General features: G+C 39.5%; 1 protein-coding gene across 1 annotated transcript in view; it reads right to left on the bottom strand.

The window, feature by feature from the left end:
• Positions 1 to 2047: 2047 nt before the first annotated feature.
• tmem266 (transmembrane protein 266) overlaps positions 2048 to 18347 on the bottom strand; it is a 481028-nt gene continuing 464728 nt past the window's right edge. Inside the window, exons 10-11 of the mRNA XM_028823201.2 lie at positions 3721 to 3783; positions 2048 to 3112 (exon numbers count right to left, since the gene is read on the bottom strand). Of these exons, the coding sequence (XP_028679034.1) occupies positions 2487 to 3112; positions 3721 to 3783 (689 nt within the window). The 3' untranslated portion in view covers positions 2048 to 2486. The remainder of the gene's footprint in view (positions 3113 to 3720; positions 3784 to 18347) is intronic.

The raw sequence follows: 18347 nt of genomic DNA, 5'->3' as shown, positions 1-18347 counted from the left end.
AGTCGGTCAACAATAGCATTTATTAAAATAATGTACCTGTTCTGACTTACATACAAATTCAACTTAAGTACAAACCTACAGTCCCTATCTTTTACGTAACCCGGGGACCGCCTGTACTGTGTGCAGTTTTGGTCTCCAGGCTACAAAAAAAAGACACAGCGGCTCTAGAAAGGTCCAGAGAAGAGCGACTAGGCTGATCCCAGGGCTACAGGGGATGAATTATGAGGAAAGATTAAAAGAGCTGAGCCAAAAGAAGATTAAGAGGAGACATAATTGAAGTGTTCAAAAATATTAAAGAAATTAGTCCAGTGGATTAAGACTGGGGCGGCACAGTGGCGCAGTGGTAGCGCTGCTGCCTCGCAGTTGGGAGATCTGGGGGCCTGGGTTCGGTTCCTGGTCCTCCCTGTGTGGAGTTTGCATGTTCTCCCCGTGTTTGTGTGGGTTTCCTCCGGGCGCTCCGGTTTCCTCCCACAGTCCAAAGACATGCAGGTTAGGTGGATTGGCGATTCTAAATTGGCCGTAGTGTATGCTTGGAGTGTGGGTGTGTTTGTGTGTGTCCTGCGGTGGGTTGGCACCCTGCCCGGGATTGTTTCCTGCCTTGTGCCCTGTGTTGGCTGGGATTGGCTCCAGCAGACCCCCATGACCCTGTGTTCAGATTCAGCGGGTTGGATAATGGATGGATGGATGGATTAAGACTGTTATTTTAAAATGACTTAGGAAATTCTTCTTCACATAGAAAACAACAGACACATGGAATAAGCTACCAAGTAGTGTGGTAGACAACAGGACTTTCAAAACTCGACTTGATGTTATTTTGGAAGAATTAAGTAGATAGGACTGGCGAGCTTGTTTGGGGTGAATAGCCTGTTCTCATCTACATTGTGCCAATTTGCAGCTTGGGGTGCCATAAAATTGTGCTTCCATTTTTTCCTCAAACATGAACTCTCACTCCTAGCTGGGAGAAACAGTTCAGACGTTTCCCAACTATTGCTCATGTCTCTACTTTGGGGTAGGACAAATTCTTATCTTAGTCAGACCTTTAGTGCAATTCCTAGGACTAAATTCTGAGACATTTGATAATTGAGGGCATTAGTGCTTGAACAACCTATAAAAAGAAATGGACTTGTGTTTTATTTTGTGGTTTCCAGTCTGGCTTAGTCCTTGTAACGCGATGAAAGATACTGATTGCTGTGTACTGAACCCTAAAAGAAAGACCTTAAAAAATCTTTGCTGCTTGTTAAAAATGTCCCAAGACTTCCTGTTTTTGTTCTACCAGATGTGCTAAGGTTGTGCCGAGAACCGAGTATAGGCCCCTGTGCAGCCCCATAATTTATATAATATGATTACATGACTGCTAAGGTTCCTGAAGTCACTCTTAGAGTCAGGCTTACAGGCACTATACGGTTTGGGGACTGGAACTGCAGAACTGTTAGAACAGAGGATTCTGTAGCAAGGAGCCTGGGGATGGCACACCAAGTACAAGTAAAGCAACTGAAACTGCTTTAGAGTAGCGCCACTTAGTAGTAGCTTATTGTTAATCACATTTTAGCAAATTGTTTATTAAAACTGTGTTATCCGTTATTTAGATAATCATGTGTTGTAGTCCAAGCATATAAAACCTTCATTGTTAACCCCAAACTCTCTGAAGCAGCCTGGTGTGGTGTTCTTTGGAACCACTTGGTGTGTCTCGGCACATTTCACTATTGCAGAGCAGAAGGCTTAAAGTGCTTGCATTCTCATGCTTTGTGCTTGAAGGGATTTTGAACATTCTCTCATATTTATGTATCTGGACCCCAATGTAGAAAATAGGCACGTGACAAAGTATTCCACCTTCCATTTCCTTACAAACATCCTCGTCAAATCAGTCTCTCGCCACCAATAAACACCGTTGTAAACATTAAAGTGCACTGGACTTGTTTGCCACATTCAGCCAGCAGATCGTAATCAGATCCTGTGGCAAACATTTCATCCGAGCCCGGCTTGTGTCAGTTCCCGAGGACTCTTGAAATCACACACTCCTGCAAGGTAAAAAATACTGCAATGAACATTTTATTTTGTCCTTTTAATATACAAAATGCCATTGTCTTCAATATAGAAAGGTTAAAGTAAGAAATGTGCTGAGAATACAGTTTGTACAACCAAATGTACCCTGCTGTAGCCTGATCTGAGATTTCAATGATTTATTTTTTTAATTCTTCAGATTCTTTGTTAAAAACATAAAACCAGCAAAAGACAAATTGGAAAAGCAGTTGAATTATTGATTGTGTTTTAACATTGTGAGTGCAGTCTCTCATTGGCAGAATTCTTCATTAGTTTCCTGTTGTCAAAAGGAGCCGGTGTGCTGGGCGCAGATTCTGGCCCTGCTGCTCTTCTGTGGAATGCTAATCCACACTTTTAGGCCACCAGAATTAATCCGTGTCCTTTCATATTCTTGAGGAGTGACGATTTTTCCATGCTGGCTCAAAGTGGTTGCTCCTCTGCCCTCACTATGTTTCCGACAGCCGATTAAGAGATCCATCGTCCGACTCTAAAAATCTATACTTCTCCTCCAAAGCAGACTCGTTGCCTTGGAGGTGAATTATCGGCTTAGACTGGAGTACGCTTAGGTTCTCTTGATTCTTCTTGTTGTAAATGTTGACTCTGTGCTCTAGCACTGGGCTTGCTTTGGTTGAACCTGTAGGGCTAGGTAGCTTAAGGTTTACTGGGTCCAGTCCCTTTTGGGTTAAACAGGAGTCCTCCGAGAGGGAAGAGAGAAGTTCCTGGACCACCGCATTGGTGTCTTTTTGTTCTGAAGGAGGGCCAAGCTCATCATTGTAATGACTGACCATACGCTCTAGAGGGCAGTAGTCTGAGGAGCCCTCACGATTTGTGCTGCAGTCTGTCGAGGAGCCGAATGTCTGACTACTGACACTTTGGTTCCTTGTGGTTGAGCTGTCAGTGGATCGAGAAGCTGTCCCTGATGTGTCACTAACAGAGCTTCCCATCCTCTCCAGTTTCCCAGGAGTCTCCACAGTCAGCAGGTCAGATGAAATGTTGTGTGGGTTGCTGGGTAAATGAACATCGATTGCGGTTGTTGTTATGACACGCATACCAACCTCTGGAACAGCCATATCTGGAACAAAGAAAACCTCCTTAGATGCAGTAGTATTTACAATGAAGTCACAGTATTCAATTTGTGAAATCTATGCTTGTTTAATCTTTCGCAACACTGTGAACTGCTATTCTCATGCAGCGGCTTTCATTATATTCACTCCCTGTCTTTTCACTAAATCCTGCTGATCTCGGTAAAGTTATTTTGGAAATAGCAATGCTAACGTACAAATGGCTGTAACACTAAGTTCTAATCTGCTCCTCTTAATACTTCCATTTGTATCAAGTGCCAACGGCTCTGTGCTTATCATGAGACACTGTCATAAATGTGACCACTGAATGTCTTGTCCTGTGGAGCCTCATGTCTGCATTGTACAATACATCACTACAATGGTGACTTGCTGTCTTGACTTTGGCCTTCTGTAGGTAAACATGGGGGGAAAGAAATTTGTAGACAAGTTGATTGTCTGATGCCAAATCAAACATTTCAGTAACCATAGTGTTAAAAACCTTTTTGTAAATTCTGAGCTCCAATAAGCGGAAGCCCTACACCTCATTTCACTCTGTCTATAAGTTCAGGCCTCAGCTAGACATGTCGTACTAAGATACCTGGTTTTTATTTGTACTTACCACTGCTCGGTTCACTGTAATACTGGCTGATATAGTTGTTCATGTCATCTCGACCAACAGGCTCTGCAACAAAATAAACCGTGTGTTATTTAACTTCCATGACAATAGTAGTGTCGACACTCGCAAATGGAAAATCAGCCACTGGGTCCAAGATAATCAAACATCCCATTCAATTTCTGAGGCCGCTTAATCTATTCAGTGCCATAAGAGATTGGGTTTATATCAGTGTTATGACTTTGCTGAGAGAAACTAAGGCAAAATAAATGAAAAGATTAAAAGTTTGGTATTTTTGAAGTCCAAAGTTATTTCTTCACATAGTATATATTAGTTTGCCACATAAAATTGTGTCCTAAAGTGAAGCATTTTTTTTTTTTTTAAAAACAAATTTTAAAAATACTTTGCTCTTGCTGTTTACAACGGGGCTGAAGGGTACTTACTAAATATGTCCATTTTTCAAGGCAAGAATGTTATCGAACATTTATCTGTGGGCTGAGATTGCATAAGAATTGCAAAACTGCATATCCACATCACCATAGAAAATGATAAAAAAAAGTAGATAAACTATTTGTGAGATTTGGCAATTTTACAAGAAAACTGTCTCTGCGTCTCCTCTCATCGATTGTCTCTTCCTCCGCGGCACTGTGTGAAAAGTAGAAATGGACACCACGGGAACAACTGACACACACGCACACATCCATAATCCAATTCACACTAACCCGGAATCTCCATTCCAAATTATCTTTACGACTTTGTATATGCGTTAGTGAGACCACTGCTCAAAGTCTGGGAGAACATGCAAACTCTTAATGGACAACGACCAGGCCGACGACTCTAACTCACGACACTAGATCCATGGAGCAGCACCAGTAGCGATTGTTCTACCTTGCCACTCTACATAAGAGCGACTCGTCTATATAGTATTCAATTTATTAGTAAAAGACATTTCTACCTGCAGTGAAATGGCTTCCCTTGAATATGATTAGCACTGCAGTTGGCGTCAATAAGGGGCGATCACGAATGTGTTTTCTTTTCAACTTTGGCTGTTAGTGGTGGTCCATGGAGAAATGGTTTTCCATTCAAATGTTCACATCCAACCTAAGCACTACAAGTCATAACTTTAATGTATTGTGATTACTACAGGTAAGACGATGAAAGCTGTAAACGCTTTTATTTTTTGAGTGTTTGTTGACATTGACGTTGGAGTTTCAAACTATTTTCTTGAAAGACGACATTGTTCTAAACAGCTTCAGACACGTGTTTGGTTTTGAGCTGATCGACTTCCTTATTTAGGTGTAAACTTCACCCATGACAGCGGCGTTGAGCGGACAAGCAAACAGGAAATGCATTCTTACCTCAAGTACAAACAGTTCCACGCATCTGTGATAAAATAATTATTTCTAGTTTCATTTCATTGTCACAAAAATGCCTCATAAACATGGAAGGCATGTTTTCTTCAATTGAAACTTTTTCTGCTTCAAAGTGGGCACATTTGGTAAGTTTTAAGGATTTTTCATTCACCTATGGACCTGTATACCCTTCAGCTCCACCATAAGCGTCAAGAACAGACAAGGTATTTTTAAAATTTATATAAAAAAAATGATTCACTTTAGAAAACAATTTTAAGTGGCAAATTAATAAATTGTATACTGTGATTGTGATTAAATAACTTGGATTTTATTGAAGGTGACCAGGAGCAAAAATGTCAAAAACACCAGGAAAAAATAAGCAACCCACAGAGATTTCTTTTAAATTATCTGCAAACTGATGACATGGAAGTATCCAGTTATGGCAAAATCATCATCTCTGTTCTCTTTCAAGGGTTGTAGCAATGCCATAATAATTGATGCTCAAAATGGAAACGTCCGGCAAAAAGAAATAGTTTTATCTTTTTCCGATGCTATTAAAAAATTATCTCTGATCAGACAACTGATTCCAAAATCTGCCTCTACGGCCACAAAAACACATATTGAGGTATATAATGTCATAAACAGAGCTCCAATAGACAAGTAATTCATTTAAATAAAATGAACACAAATGATAACAATCAGCAGGAATAAAACCCTGGACTGAGCACACGTTTTTGGGATGAGACAGGGAGGATGTAGAAACTCCAGCAAGATAGGTAAATCTGTTGTCCTGGATCTGTGAGTCAGCAGCACTGGTCACGATGTCATTGCAGAGAGACAGAATCAGAATTTGCACTGAGAGCGTTTCATTAATGCGAAAAATAAATACAAAATCTGATCACATGTGTAAGATGAAGATTTCTAACTTCTTTTTTTTTTGTTATTATTAGAATACAGAGAAGACGTCAGCACCACTTTGCTCAGTAAACAGAGTGCAAAATCTGGTGTCTATGCAGCCCGATCTAGGCTTGTAGTAGGCTGATATTAAAAGCCTACACCTTCCCATTCTCATCAATTTACTACCTACCTTGAACCATGTTTTAATATTCCTGTCATCTACTTGAGACTATGATCATCCTAAATGCTCACGTCTCAATTTAATGCAAAACAACTATTTCTGGTTTCGTCCCACAACTAATCAGCATCTGTGAGTGGTGAACATAAAATACTGAGCCTGACCAATTAATAGAAACTCCAATGAAATCAAACAAAATGTATTTTTCACCACAATCCATGAATATCATGAATATGAACATGAATATCCTGTACTTGTAAAATTTCACAAACCATTTGTATACCACTCAGGTACAATGTTTCATCTTGCTTGTGCAACTTCTCTTCTCAAGGTAACTTGGCATCTTCATGATTGCCATAATACACCTCATAGACAATACCTTCATATAAGTTAATATTCCTTCAAGACAGGAAACAAGGCAGAGAGAATATTTTTGGAATCATCAGGAGACGTCCACTAATGAAAAGTTGTACCAGGGCTACATAAAATATTCAGTTGTATGCATCCAGTTTATAAATGTTGTTGCTCATTTTTATGCATTTGAATCTGTATGAAAATGTAAATGTCATTTACCATTAACAGAAGGTGAGACAGGTAAGTGGTGACAAACAGCATGTACTTTTTCCAGTGATCGAACTTCTGGTAGTTCCTCATACATCTGCTGCAGTCATTTGAATTTAAAGCACTGCCTGACAAAGCATGGCTCCCCTTTCTTTTTTTCTGCGCACCTGTATATTGACAATGTTATTTCATTTCCCAATTGAGACAGCATCCAGACATTAGCCATCCACGGCCCAGGAACCTGCTGTTGTTCATCTCACAGTTTACCAGGTTTTTAAGTTGAATCGTGAAGCAAAGTACCCGCCGAAAATATAATCTCGGTCAGTGCTCCCATAGCTAACTGCATGATCACAAAACACAGGGAGGTCATTCTGGTTACTTTTTTCTTGTGGAATAGATCATCTAGGGTCAGCTCTGACATTGTTGCTGCCCTGGACAAAGCTGTAAATGGTGCCCATTTACTTTGATTAGAATCATCACACACAGTCCTGTATATAAAAACCTGGAGACACAGGAGAGAAACCAGGACTGGGGAGTGCAAAATATGTAGGGGTTGGATATAAAACAGTGAATTTACAATTTGAGAATGGTGAGGGGTGTGTTTGATTACTTACAGCAATGTCTGTTTGCAAATTTGTCTCAAAAAACTACATTCTTGAGATGTGTCATTTCAGAAAACATAGGAATTGAGCTGCATTAGGAGGCTTTACTTGTTTGTATTTAATATGTCTCTAAAGAAAAAAAAACTATCAGTCACATAATCAAAGTGTCTCTTAGTTTAGCAGGTGGGTGCAGGTCTCTATTTAAATCACCAACTCAAAGGGTACCTTACAATGATGGTGACAGTTTATTTATATTCTTACCAAGAGAGCTCCATAAATATATGTATGTGTATGTATGTATATATATATATATATATATATATATTTTCTTGAAGAAGGTTGTAAGCACTAGGGCTCTCATTTCACCACCTTCTCATGATCCATCCATTTTAATACCCTGTCTGGCTGTGTTTGACCTCTTCGCGCCTGTCACTTTGTCCTTTTTAAAGCAGCTGGTTTTCAGTATGAAGCCATCTGGCTCCCCCCTTGATGTTGTTCCTCCTCGACTTCTTAAGGAGGTCTTTTCTACCTTGGGTCCTTCTATTCTTACTATTATTAATAGCAGTTTAACCTCTAGTGTGGTGCCTAAAAATTTTAAACATGCTGTCGTGCAACCACTGCTGAAAAAAACGGGTCTGGACCACTCTGTTATGTCTAACTTCAGGCCTATTTCCAAGCTACCTTTTTTGTCCAAACTCTTGGAAAAAGTCATCTATACCCAACTGAAGTCTTTTCTGGACGAACATGCAATTCTGGAAGTGTTCCAGTCTGGGTTTAAAACTCACCACAGCACTGAGTCCTCTCTGGTAAGGGTTTTTAATGATATTCTTTTGACAGTGGACTCTGGTGACTGTGTACTACTTATGCTTCTGGATTTAACAGCTGCATTTGACACTATACGGACCATGAGATCCTCATCTCTAGGCTGGAGCAGTGGGTGAGCATCACAGGTTTAGCTCTCCAGTGGTTTAGGTCCTATCTTTCAGATAGAAGTTTTTGTGTCAGTATTGATGATTTTACTTCCACCTCTGTTGCCCTCCCCTGGGGGGTACCACAGGGCTCCATCCTGGGACCTCTTCTGTTCTCCTTGTACCAGCTGCCACTCGGCGCTATTTTTCAGAAACACGGTATTTCCTTTCATCTTTATGCAGACGACTGTCAGGTGTATTTCCCTCTGAAGCGCCAAGGTCCATGTTCTGTCCAGCCCCTGCTTGATTGCCTTATTGACATAAGGAGTTGGATGGCATTCAATTTTCAAAATTTTAATGAGAACAAAACAGAAGTCATGCTATTTAGGCCCAATAGCACCAGCGGGACCCCCTGCATCGACCTTTCCACTGTGGCTGAATTTGAGAAATCCATGTTCACAAATTTAGGTGTAAAAATGGATTCCACTTTAAAACTTGATAGCCATGTGAACACAGTGGTAAAATCTTGCTTTTTCCAGTTGAGGCAGCTGTCAAAAATCAAGCCTGTGTTGTCTAAGCGCAACCTTGAAACAGTGATACATGTTTTTATAACATCTCGTCTAGATTACTGCAATGTGCTTCTTTTTGGAATTAGCCAGGCCTCCATTGCTGCCTGCAGCTGGTGCAAAATGCTGCTGCTCAATTTTTAACTGGCACAAGAAAGCATGAGCATGTTACCCCGATTTTGGATTCCCTCCACTGGCTTCCAATTCATTTTCGAATCCATTTTAAGATCCTTGTATTTGTTTTTAAATCCTTGGACCAAAATTTTTAAGTGCCTTCCAGACAGCCTTGGGGTCACAATCCCTCCTAACCCATTAATAGCTGTGTTCGGTGTTCTTCCAGATGGACTTGAAGTGGAGAAGGACAAGCAAACGGTGACTGCATTCACTACACTTTTGGCACGCAGACTTATTTTGTTAAATTGGAAGAATCCTAACTCTCCTCTGATAAGTCAGTGGGAAACCGATGTTTTATATTATTTGAAATTGGAAAAAATCAAATTCTCAGTTAGAGGATCTGTACAAAATTTTTTCAAAACCTGGCAGGATCTGATCAATATTATTTTAGAATAAGAGAAATAACTATTACCGCATTTAACTCCCTTCTCCATCTCTTATTTACATATATATTTATTTCTCCCTTTCTTTTCTTTATTGTTGTCTTATTAAAAAGCCTTAAGCAATTCTCCTTTGGCTAAGCTCTCCTTCTCAGGGGTGGGGTTTGATTTGTCTTCAGTTTGTTTGGTTATAAATTGATCTATTTGTATGGAATGATTACAATAAAAATTAATAAAATATATAAAAAAAAAATAAATCCTTTAATGGTTGTGCCCCTCTTTATTTGTCAGAACTGCTGCACTCTTACGTACCGTCTCGCTCTCTCAGGTCCGCAGACCAGATGCTTTTACATGTTCCCAAGGCATGATCCAAACTCCGAGGTGATTGAGCTTTTTCAGTTGCAGCCCCAAAACTCTGGAACGATTTGCCAATAGACATGTTAGACAGGCTCCTTCACTAGCTGTCTTTAAATCTTATTTAAAAACACACTTTTACTCTCTGGCTTTTAACCCTGTATAATATGTTGGCTATTTGTATACTTTTTATACTTTCTATTAAGAATCTCTTCAGTTCTTATGTGTTTATGTGTTGTTTTTCTTTGTACAGCACTTTGGTCAGCCTTGAGGTTGTTTTTAAAGTGCTTTATAAATAAATTAAATAAATAAATATAATTATTGCATAGTTTTACTGTCAAATAATGCAAAGAGTACGCAACATACGTTTCTCCCTAATTCTGGGCTCATCAGGCATACACACTCACTGCACCCCCTCTCGGGTATTGAACTTCGGACGTCAGCGTCAGAGGCGAAGCCTCTTTACGTTGCACCACGGTGTGTGGTTCGTTTATTTGACAGCATATAGATCAGGGTAATTACACTCATGACATTCGTAGTCTGAATCACGATCTGAACCACATGCCGTGGTGAAGTACGATATTTGCCAAGTTATTAACACAAGTTTTAATGTAACACCATTTTGGAAATGATTATAGTTTGAATTAAATCATCTGTCCTGTCGCTATATTTGCCATATCTGTGTCTTCTTTGTTATGCCAGTTTGAGGATTATTACTATTATTATTGCTGCTGCTGTTTCTTTTATTGCTGGATTATCTTTGTTTCCATAGGAAAATGTTACTGCTCAAAGGTTGACATTTGATGGTCCATAAGACTTAAAAGACATTGTCATTTAGGATTCATTTAAGAATGAACTTTGTCACAGATGTTTCTCCTAAAATTCCTTAGGAGGAATACCTTTAGACAAAAAGAAGGTATGACATACAACTGAGGTGAAAGAAGTCAAAATTGAGAATTTGGTTAAAAGGTATATTATATTTTATGAGATGTTTTTCTATCCTTGTTTTAATCTCTTTCAAGACTTCATACGTTGTTGGATTGATGCCTTTATCCAAAGTGACTTACAACATTTGAGATATGATTGGTTACATTTCTTTGGTTTTTCCAGTTGGAGCACAGAAACAGGAAGTGACTTGCTCAGGGCCACACAGTGGTGTCAGTAGTGGGATTTGAACCCACAACCTCAGGGTTTGAAGTCCAAATTCTTAACCATTATGACACCCTTTACTTCCAGAATGAGTATGCTCTAATTGGAGCACAGCATTTTAAATTAGTGCAACTAATAGTATTACTCAGAAGCAAAGACTACAGTGTAATCTTAGTGCTTTATTACCACAAACCAAAGCCCATATATTTCACGATATGTTGCCGAGCATGCAATGGAAATACTTTCAAATTGCAAAAAAAAAGAAAAATGCCAAGACACTACTTTGAAAATTTGACCCCCTTGTGTAACTTTGCTGAGATCTCTGCTGAAAATCAAGAGATGCCTGTGAGAACACCAAAGGCATGTTTTTCTCAGGAGAAAAATTGTTGTCTAGGAAAAACCAAAAAATATATTTTAGGAGATCTCTTTTTTGATTTTCCATTCCTATAGTTTGTACACACCCCTCTCCTGGATAGACTATTTATAAAGAGCAAACTAAATGTAATAAATGTGTATCAATTTACTGCAAATACAATTTAACCCCAAAAGTAGTGTTTCTGGCTAACCAATCTATATTTTTATTTAATATAAATAAGGTGAAAGGTCTGCATTACATCAAAAGCTGGAGAACTCTGGCTTTGCATTCTCCAAATTTCCAACTTGTAGCTCTGAATTTATAGGGTGTTGCGAAGGACACCACGTGAGGACTAACATCACAGATGGCGCTCTATTGAAATCCTTACCTGTCCGGGACACCAAAGGCATGGAAAGATGAGGGAAGGCAGCTTACCTGGGCCATTGCCTCCCTGAGCTGCAAGATGGGAGCCCCATTGGGTTCCCACAGGGTACCCTGGGAATTGTAGTTCATTTTCTCAGCCCTGTTAGGTTCTGTGGGTGTGGCCAGGGGGCACAGAAGGGACTAGCGAGCCCTATTTTATCAGGCTTCAGCTGTGCTCAGAAATGCTCCGGGGCCATAGCTTTGGGACACAGGATGTACTCCCGGGTTTTATAAAAAAGAAGCAGTCAATTTAATCAAGGAGCCAGAGTCGGGAGGATAAAGACAAAGCTTCCCAGAAGAATGGGGGAGTCTGAGAGAAGAACACAGAGTGTTGTTGTGCATTAGTATTGCAATTGTGGTGTGGGAAACAATTACTGTAGTAAACGTTTCACACAGTAAAAACCCTTAATTTGTGGCCAACTTGTGTCCAAGCCTGTGTGTGTTGAGAGTTTGGGGAGCAGCAGTGCCCGCTAGTGATCAAAGTTTATGTGGAATCTTCTGCTCAGAAACTTGAATGAACCATCTGTCTGATTAGCATGTGAACATAACATAAAATGGCCTAGTGTGACTAGAATGTGCTCTACAACTGACACATGTCCTAACCATATTTTTTTTTCCTGCTGTGCACTTAATGCATTGGCTATCTGCAACTCTTAAGAAATTTGATTAAGTAGATTTAAAGAATTAGTCAAAAAATGAATGAACAAACGTCTAGAAAAATAGTTCCCATCTAATTAGCTCATGCTATGCCTTGCTACTGCTGCACTTTGCATGCTGTGTACTGAGCGTATTCACTCCTAAGGTATGCTCTGACTCTTCAATAACCACTAAACTGATTATCAAGTCAATTCTCTCGCATTCTTTTATGCAAAGAAACGAATAGTTTCTTAATTTAAAGACTGCAAATTGCCTTCACAATGTGTACTGCTAAAACACTCATCAGCTGATGTGGCTGCCCCTGCTCTGCCCTAATTGTATCTGAATGATCAATGACTCTAAGCCCACCATGCCACACAGTAAAGGAATCTGGGAATCCTTTACAGGCGTATAAAGCCTTTAGCAGAGCAGCTCCATGCACAGTAGGTAACTCTCTTATTGTTCAGTGTACTGGATTTCCCACTCACAGGTGGCCTAATGTTAACGGTCGGCTTGAGGAGACCATTGCTTCCAGATGTAAATGCAGAAGAAATCTCTTCAGTGTATTAACATTGTTCTAACCAGATAGGAGACAAGATAAGCCTACATTAACTTTCAGTCAAATAGGCCACTCCATCTGGGAGAAATTAAACTAAAACAGAAAAAGCATAAAATTTAATATGCTCACCAAATCTGCTTTATATTAAGATACAGATATCTATATATAGGCTTAGATAATTATCGGTTTGTCTCTGTGACAGACACTGTAGTAAATTAACATGAACATGGTAAAGAAAGGGCTTTAACTACACAATGTCTTACAAAAATAATTTTTATTGTTTTAAGTATGTTGTCTGCAAAATTTAATAAATTCCCAGCATGTACAAGAAGACAGTTTTTCATAAGATTATCACAAATGTTAAAAAAATAACCATGTTTGATTGGAAGTAAGAAAAGAAAAATAAACGAGTATTAAAAAGTAAATACCAAATTTAAAATTCACAAGGCAACTTCAATTAAATATTTTTGAATGAACATTGAAACTTATAAATAAATAATGTATAATATGACTAAATTTCTTAAGTGAACTAAATTTTTAGCAAACACACCCCCTTTTGGAAGTTCAGTTACTAATATGTCACATATGTATTTCACTGAATAAAAAGTATGAACTCATGCTGTTGTGGTTGTCTCCCACAGTACTGTTAGAAATATATGATGGTGCTCCCTAACTGGACGGAGTGACGGCTTTGTGGCTAAGGGCATTGGTCTACAAAAAAATATTTTTTGTTTGCTTCTGGGAACTTCAGAGCAGCTCTTTATTCAATTTTTTACAGATTTCATATATGAAATCGGAATTAAGCTAGCACGTCAGGTTTTTGAAATACACACCATTGACATTTTGACACTTTTGAATATCAATATAAAATATCAACACAATATCTCGAGTTTGGACTATGTCCCACCAAAATTGTTTTGATGTGTTTATTCTGAAAACAAACCAGAAGACGATAACAGAGACACGTTAAAGTATATTTATGTCAATTTACCTCAATATAAAAGTGAGGTCAGCGTGCCCAAAAATGTTGGAGGCACTCGCTTTTGCGCTTGTACTGCACATCCGTCTCTCTTTGCAAGAACCAACAGTAGTCACCCATCATGCTCAGAGTGAATTTTCCCCGATATCAGTTTACCATCACCTTTATATCTTGATGAAATCTTTCTCTGAGCTTAGATTTGGTGGAAAGAAGTCGAGATGAGAATGTAACAAATGCGTCTTCAGTGACATTCTGGCTCCCGTAAGCTAATATACTTTCAGCATATTCTCCACAAGCTCAGTATAATTCTCTGCTCTGTGACTGTCATGAAAATTCTGAGGGTGCTGATTCAGTTGGCTTCAGTTTCTTTTTGAACTCATCGTCAAGCATCAGTTCACGGATTTCAGGGACAACCAAAACACCTTCCTTAATTTTGGCTTCACTTTTCTTGAGACCAAATTTATTTCTTAAATGCTGAAATGCATCACCTTAACTGTCCAGTCACCCTAGTTGTCCAAGACCTGGAACATCATAACTAAAAAACGGGACGTGCTGGATGAAAACGGTGTTCAGATTTGGAGTCAGAAAGTGAAATTTGTTAAAGTACAGATGAAAGAATCCCAGTAGCAAAATGCTTGTTGACCAGTGGGATTTGCCCTGGTACCTGGAAGACTGCCAGTTCAAATCCCTTTACTGCCAGAAGGGATCCAACTTCGTTGGGCCCTTGAGCAAGTTCCTTAACCAGAAAATTGCTCCGGGGGTACTGTACAATGGCTGACCCTGTGCTGTGACCCCCAAAAGGTCATGCAAGAAGACAACTTCTCCTTGGGGATTAACAAATCAAAATGGCTTGTTTCTATGTGGTTATGTGTTTGAAATTAATTGAGTGACTGACAAAATCATGTATATAGTGATCCCTCGCTATATCGCGCTTCGCCTTTCGCGGCTTCACTCTATCACGGATTTTATATGTAAGCATATTTAAATATATATCGCGGATTTTTTGCTGGTTCGTGGATTTCTGCGGACAATGGGTCTTTTAATTTCTGGTACATGCTTCCTCAGTTGGTTTGCCCAGTTGATTTCATACAAGGGACGCTATTGGGAGATGGCTGAGAAGCTACCCAACTTACTTTTCTCTTTCTCTCTCTTGCGCTTTCTCTGATCCTGATGTAGGGGGTGTGAGCAGGGGGGCTGTTCGCACACCTAGACGATATGGACGCTCGTCTAAAAATGCTGAAAGATTATCTTCACGTTGCTACCTTCTGTGCAGCTGCTTAGTGAAGCGACATGCTGCACGGTGCTTCGCATACTTAAAAGCTCGAAGGGCACGTATTGATTTTTGCATGTTTGTTTCTCTCTCTCTCTCTCTCTCTCCCTGCTCCTGACGGAGGGGCTGTGAGCTGCCGCCTTCAACAGCTTTGTGCTGCGGTGCTTCGCATACTTACAAGCCAACAACACTATTGATTTGTTTGCTTTCCTCTGTCTTTATGACAGTCGCTGCTCCTGACGCGCACTCCTTTGAAGAGGAAGATATGTTTGCATTCTTTTAATTATGAGACGGAACTGTCATCTCTGTCTTGTCATGGAGCACAGTTTAAACTTTTGAAAAAGAGACAAATGTTTGTTTGCAGTGTTTGAATAACGTTCCTGTCTCTCTACAACCTCCTGTGTTTCTGCGCAAATCTGTGACCCAAGCATGACAATATAAAAATAACCATATAAATGTATGGTTTCTACTTCGCGGATTTTCTTATTTCGCGGGTGGCTCTGGAACGCAACCCCCACGATGGAGGAGGGATTACCGTACTCCAAATTTAGGCCCAGGTAGTACAAACGCCTTAAAAAGAAGGGGGTATTGAATCGGCAATGTTGACCCAGCAGGTGCCCAACAGGACTACAGTTCCCAATATACCCTGTGGGCACCGGCTTGGGTGCACCAGCACAGAAGCGCTGCCACCTAACATATCAGGGCACTATAAAATTTATGACATTTTCCCCCAATCCATCCATTTTATAGCTCTGTCCAGGAACAGGCACGTCCAACCCGGCCAAAACCTCAAACCAGTGTCATCTCCTAATACAATGCATTACAGTTCTAAGGGAAAATCAAAACAGGCAAAGAGGAGGGATCCAGAGATGAGACATGAGCAAGTGCGTGATAATAACCGACAGATGACTTTCAGAACCAGAGCCTCTAACAATTTTACCTGGAACACGACTCATATTCAGTATTTGTGATAACACAGCCCTTGCCTAGCAGCTGTGCCACAAACAGAATACAAACTGGGTGTATAGCAAAGGAAGATCTCTAATGGGTCATGAAACTGTCAGGTGTTTTGAGTATTAAAGATGTCTAATAAGGGTCAGGGCCCTAGCAGTTCTTATCATTATGATTTATTTTTTTGCCATTTTACCTTGATTACTGTGAACCACTGCAGTGGTTATTTTTATAGATGAAAGATGTATTTGATATGAAAAATTCAGACCCTAATGCCATGATATGGACTGACATTTCTTCCATATTTGGTTCCTGCCTTGCGTATGTGCCGATTGGATATTGAAAATGGTTCCAGCTACCTGTTATACTGAAAAGTGCAGAAAATGGATGGCTGGATTGGATCAAGTGGTCTGTCATTTTTTACCAGGTTACATTTAATACAGTTATGTGTAGAACTCTAGTAACAGTAACATTGTGTCTCTTGCTGAGTATGGAACGTCACATTGTTCATCTGTGTTCATGAGGTATTTTTGCTTTTCATGTTACCATTTGGAGAGCTTATAAATACTGTTGAGAAAGTTGAAACAGTTAATTCCCATGTATAGGAGCAACACAAAGGAACTTCTTTACCTTGAAATGTGTCCTGACTTGGTTCCATATTTTAAGTAACTGGTGGACTCCAATTCTGTTCATTATTTTTATGGCCAGAATTTCTAGATGCAGCCAAGGAGTGGAGGGTGTGCAGTTTGGTGAACGCAGGATCGCACTTATAGATGATGTGAGACTGCTGGCTTCATTGGGCAGTGACCTTCGACATGAACATGACCAGGATGAGGATCAGCACCTCCAAGTTCAAGGTCATGGTTTTCACACAGAAAAGGGTGGAGTACCTTCTACAGGTAGGAGATAAGGTGCTACCTCAAGCAGGGGAGTTGAAGTATTTTGGGGTTCAAAAGCGAGGGAAGAAGAGAACAGAAGATTGACAGATGGATTTGAGCAGCGTCCAGTCATTTGGAAGGAGCTAGCTGAGGTGGTTTGAGCATCTGATTAGGATGCCTTCCTAGGGAGGTGTTTCAGGCATGTCCAACCAGGAGGAGACCTCGGGGCTGACCCAGGCTATGCTGGAGAGATCATATCTCTTGGCTGGCCTGGGAATCCCCCAGGAGGAGGTGGCGATGAAAAGGGACATCTGGGCATCTTTGTTCAGACTGCTGTCCCCATGACCTAAACTCAGATAAGCGGAAGATGGATGGATGGTGGACAACTGGATTGCTGGTAAACTGATGATAGTTAATATTGAATTCAGCACAAATCAGGGCATACAACAAGGATTTAGAAAAGGATTTGTTTTCCATTACAAGCAAACCCAGTGTGAATTTGCCAAATTTTAAGCTACCTCAGTTCTTAAAGGTATAGATGGGTCCTTATTAAATGTATATATTAAATATATTTCAACTCTTCATACAAAAATAAATGTTCAGAACTGGTTAAATGACAGGTATCTGTAACAACTGTTATAAAATAACTTCCTAAATTTATTTCTATAAAGTGTATGGAAAAAAATCCAATCTAATTTCCACTAAAGACACAACCCTTCTAATAATATACAATCGTTCCCTTCTTGTGAAGTACCATGAAAATGTCAGAAAAACCATGCCCAAAATATAGCATTTATACTTTAAAGTCAAATCAAATTAAATTTTATTTTGTCATATACAAATTATATATACAGTACAATATGTAGTGAAATACTCAGTTGCTCAACTCCAATGACTGTGTCTTTAAGAAGAATATAAATGGACAATAACAATAATACATGAATTTAGAATTTATTAATATCAAAAATCATTAATAGAATTATGAATACGTGATATATAATGAATCCACCTTAATAAGAGGATACGTGCCTGTGTGGTATTTCTCTCTGTCATTCCAACAGATGGTGCATCACAAACATTAACACTTCTTTTACGAATCCCTAACCAAATGGCATATACAGAGACAAATGCATTGTATGGTGTACTGCAATTGGTAACACTGAGATCTATGTTGATTATTTAGATTTCAACCCATCTTAGACAGGTAGCACAGCTAGTAATAACCAAATAAAAAACTTAAGTTAGTGTAAGAGAATTAATGTAAAAGAATGACAGGAATAGTCTCAGAGAATGTTAAAGAGGATTAGCCTGTGATTTAATTCATCCAAAAGTTACGTCTAGCTACACTGGACGAGTCCAGCTTTGAACAAACGATCTTCCTCAAGCATTAGCCTCAGCAGGTTTAAGACAGAGCTTCACCGCAGGAGCGATGCCACCAAAAGGATCATCATAACAAGGGAC

The sequence above is a fragment of the Erpetoichthys calabaricus genome, chromosome 17 (genome assembly GCF_900747795.2).
Source record: "Erpetoichthys calabaricus chromosome 17, fErpCal1.3, whole genome shotgun sequence".
NCBI classification, from domain to species: Eukaryota; Metazoa; Chordata; class Cladistia; order Polypteriformes; family Polypteridae; genus Erpetoichthys; species Erpetoichthys calabaricus.
The sequence above is the reverse complement of the archived record's forward strand: the minus strand, read 5'-3'. Positions and strand labels throughout refer to the sequence as shown.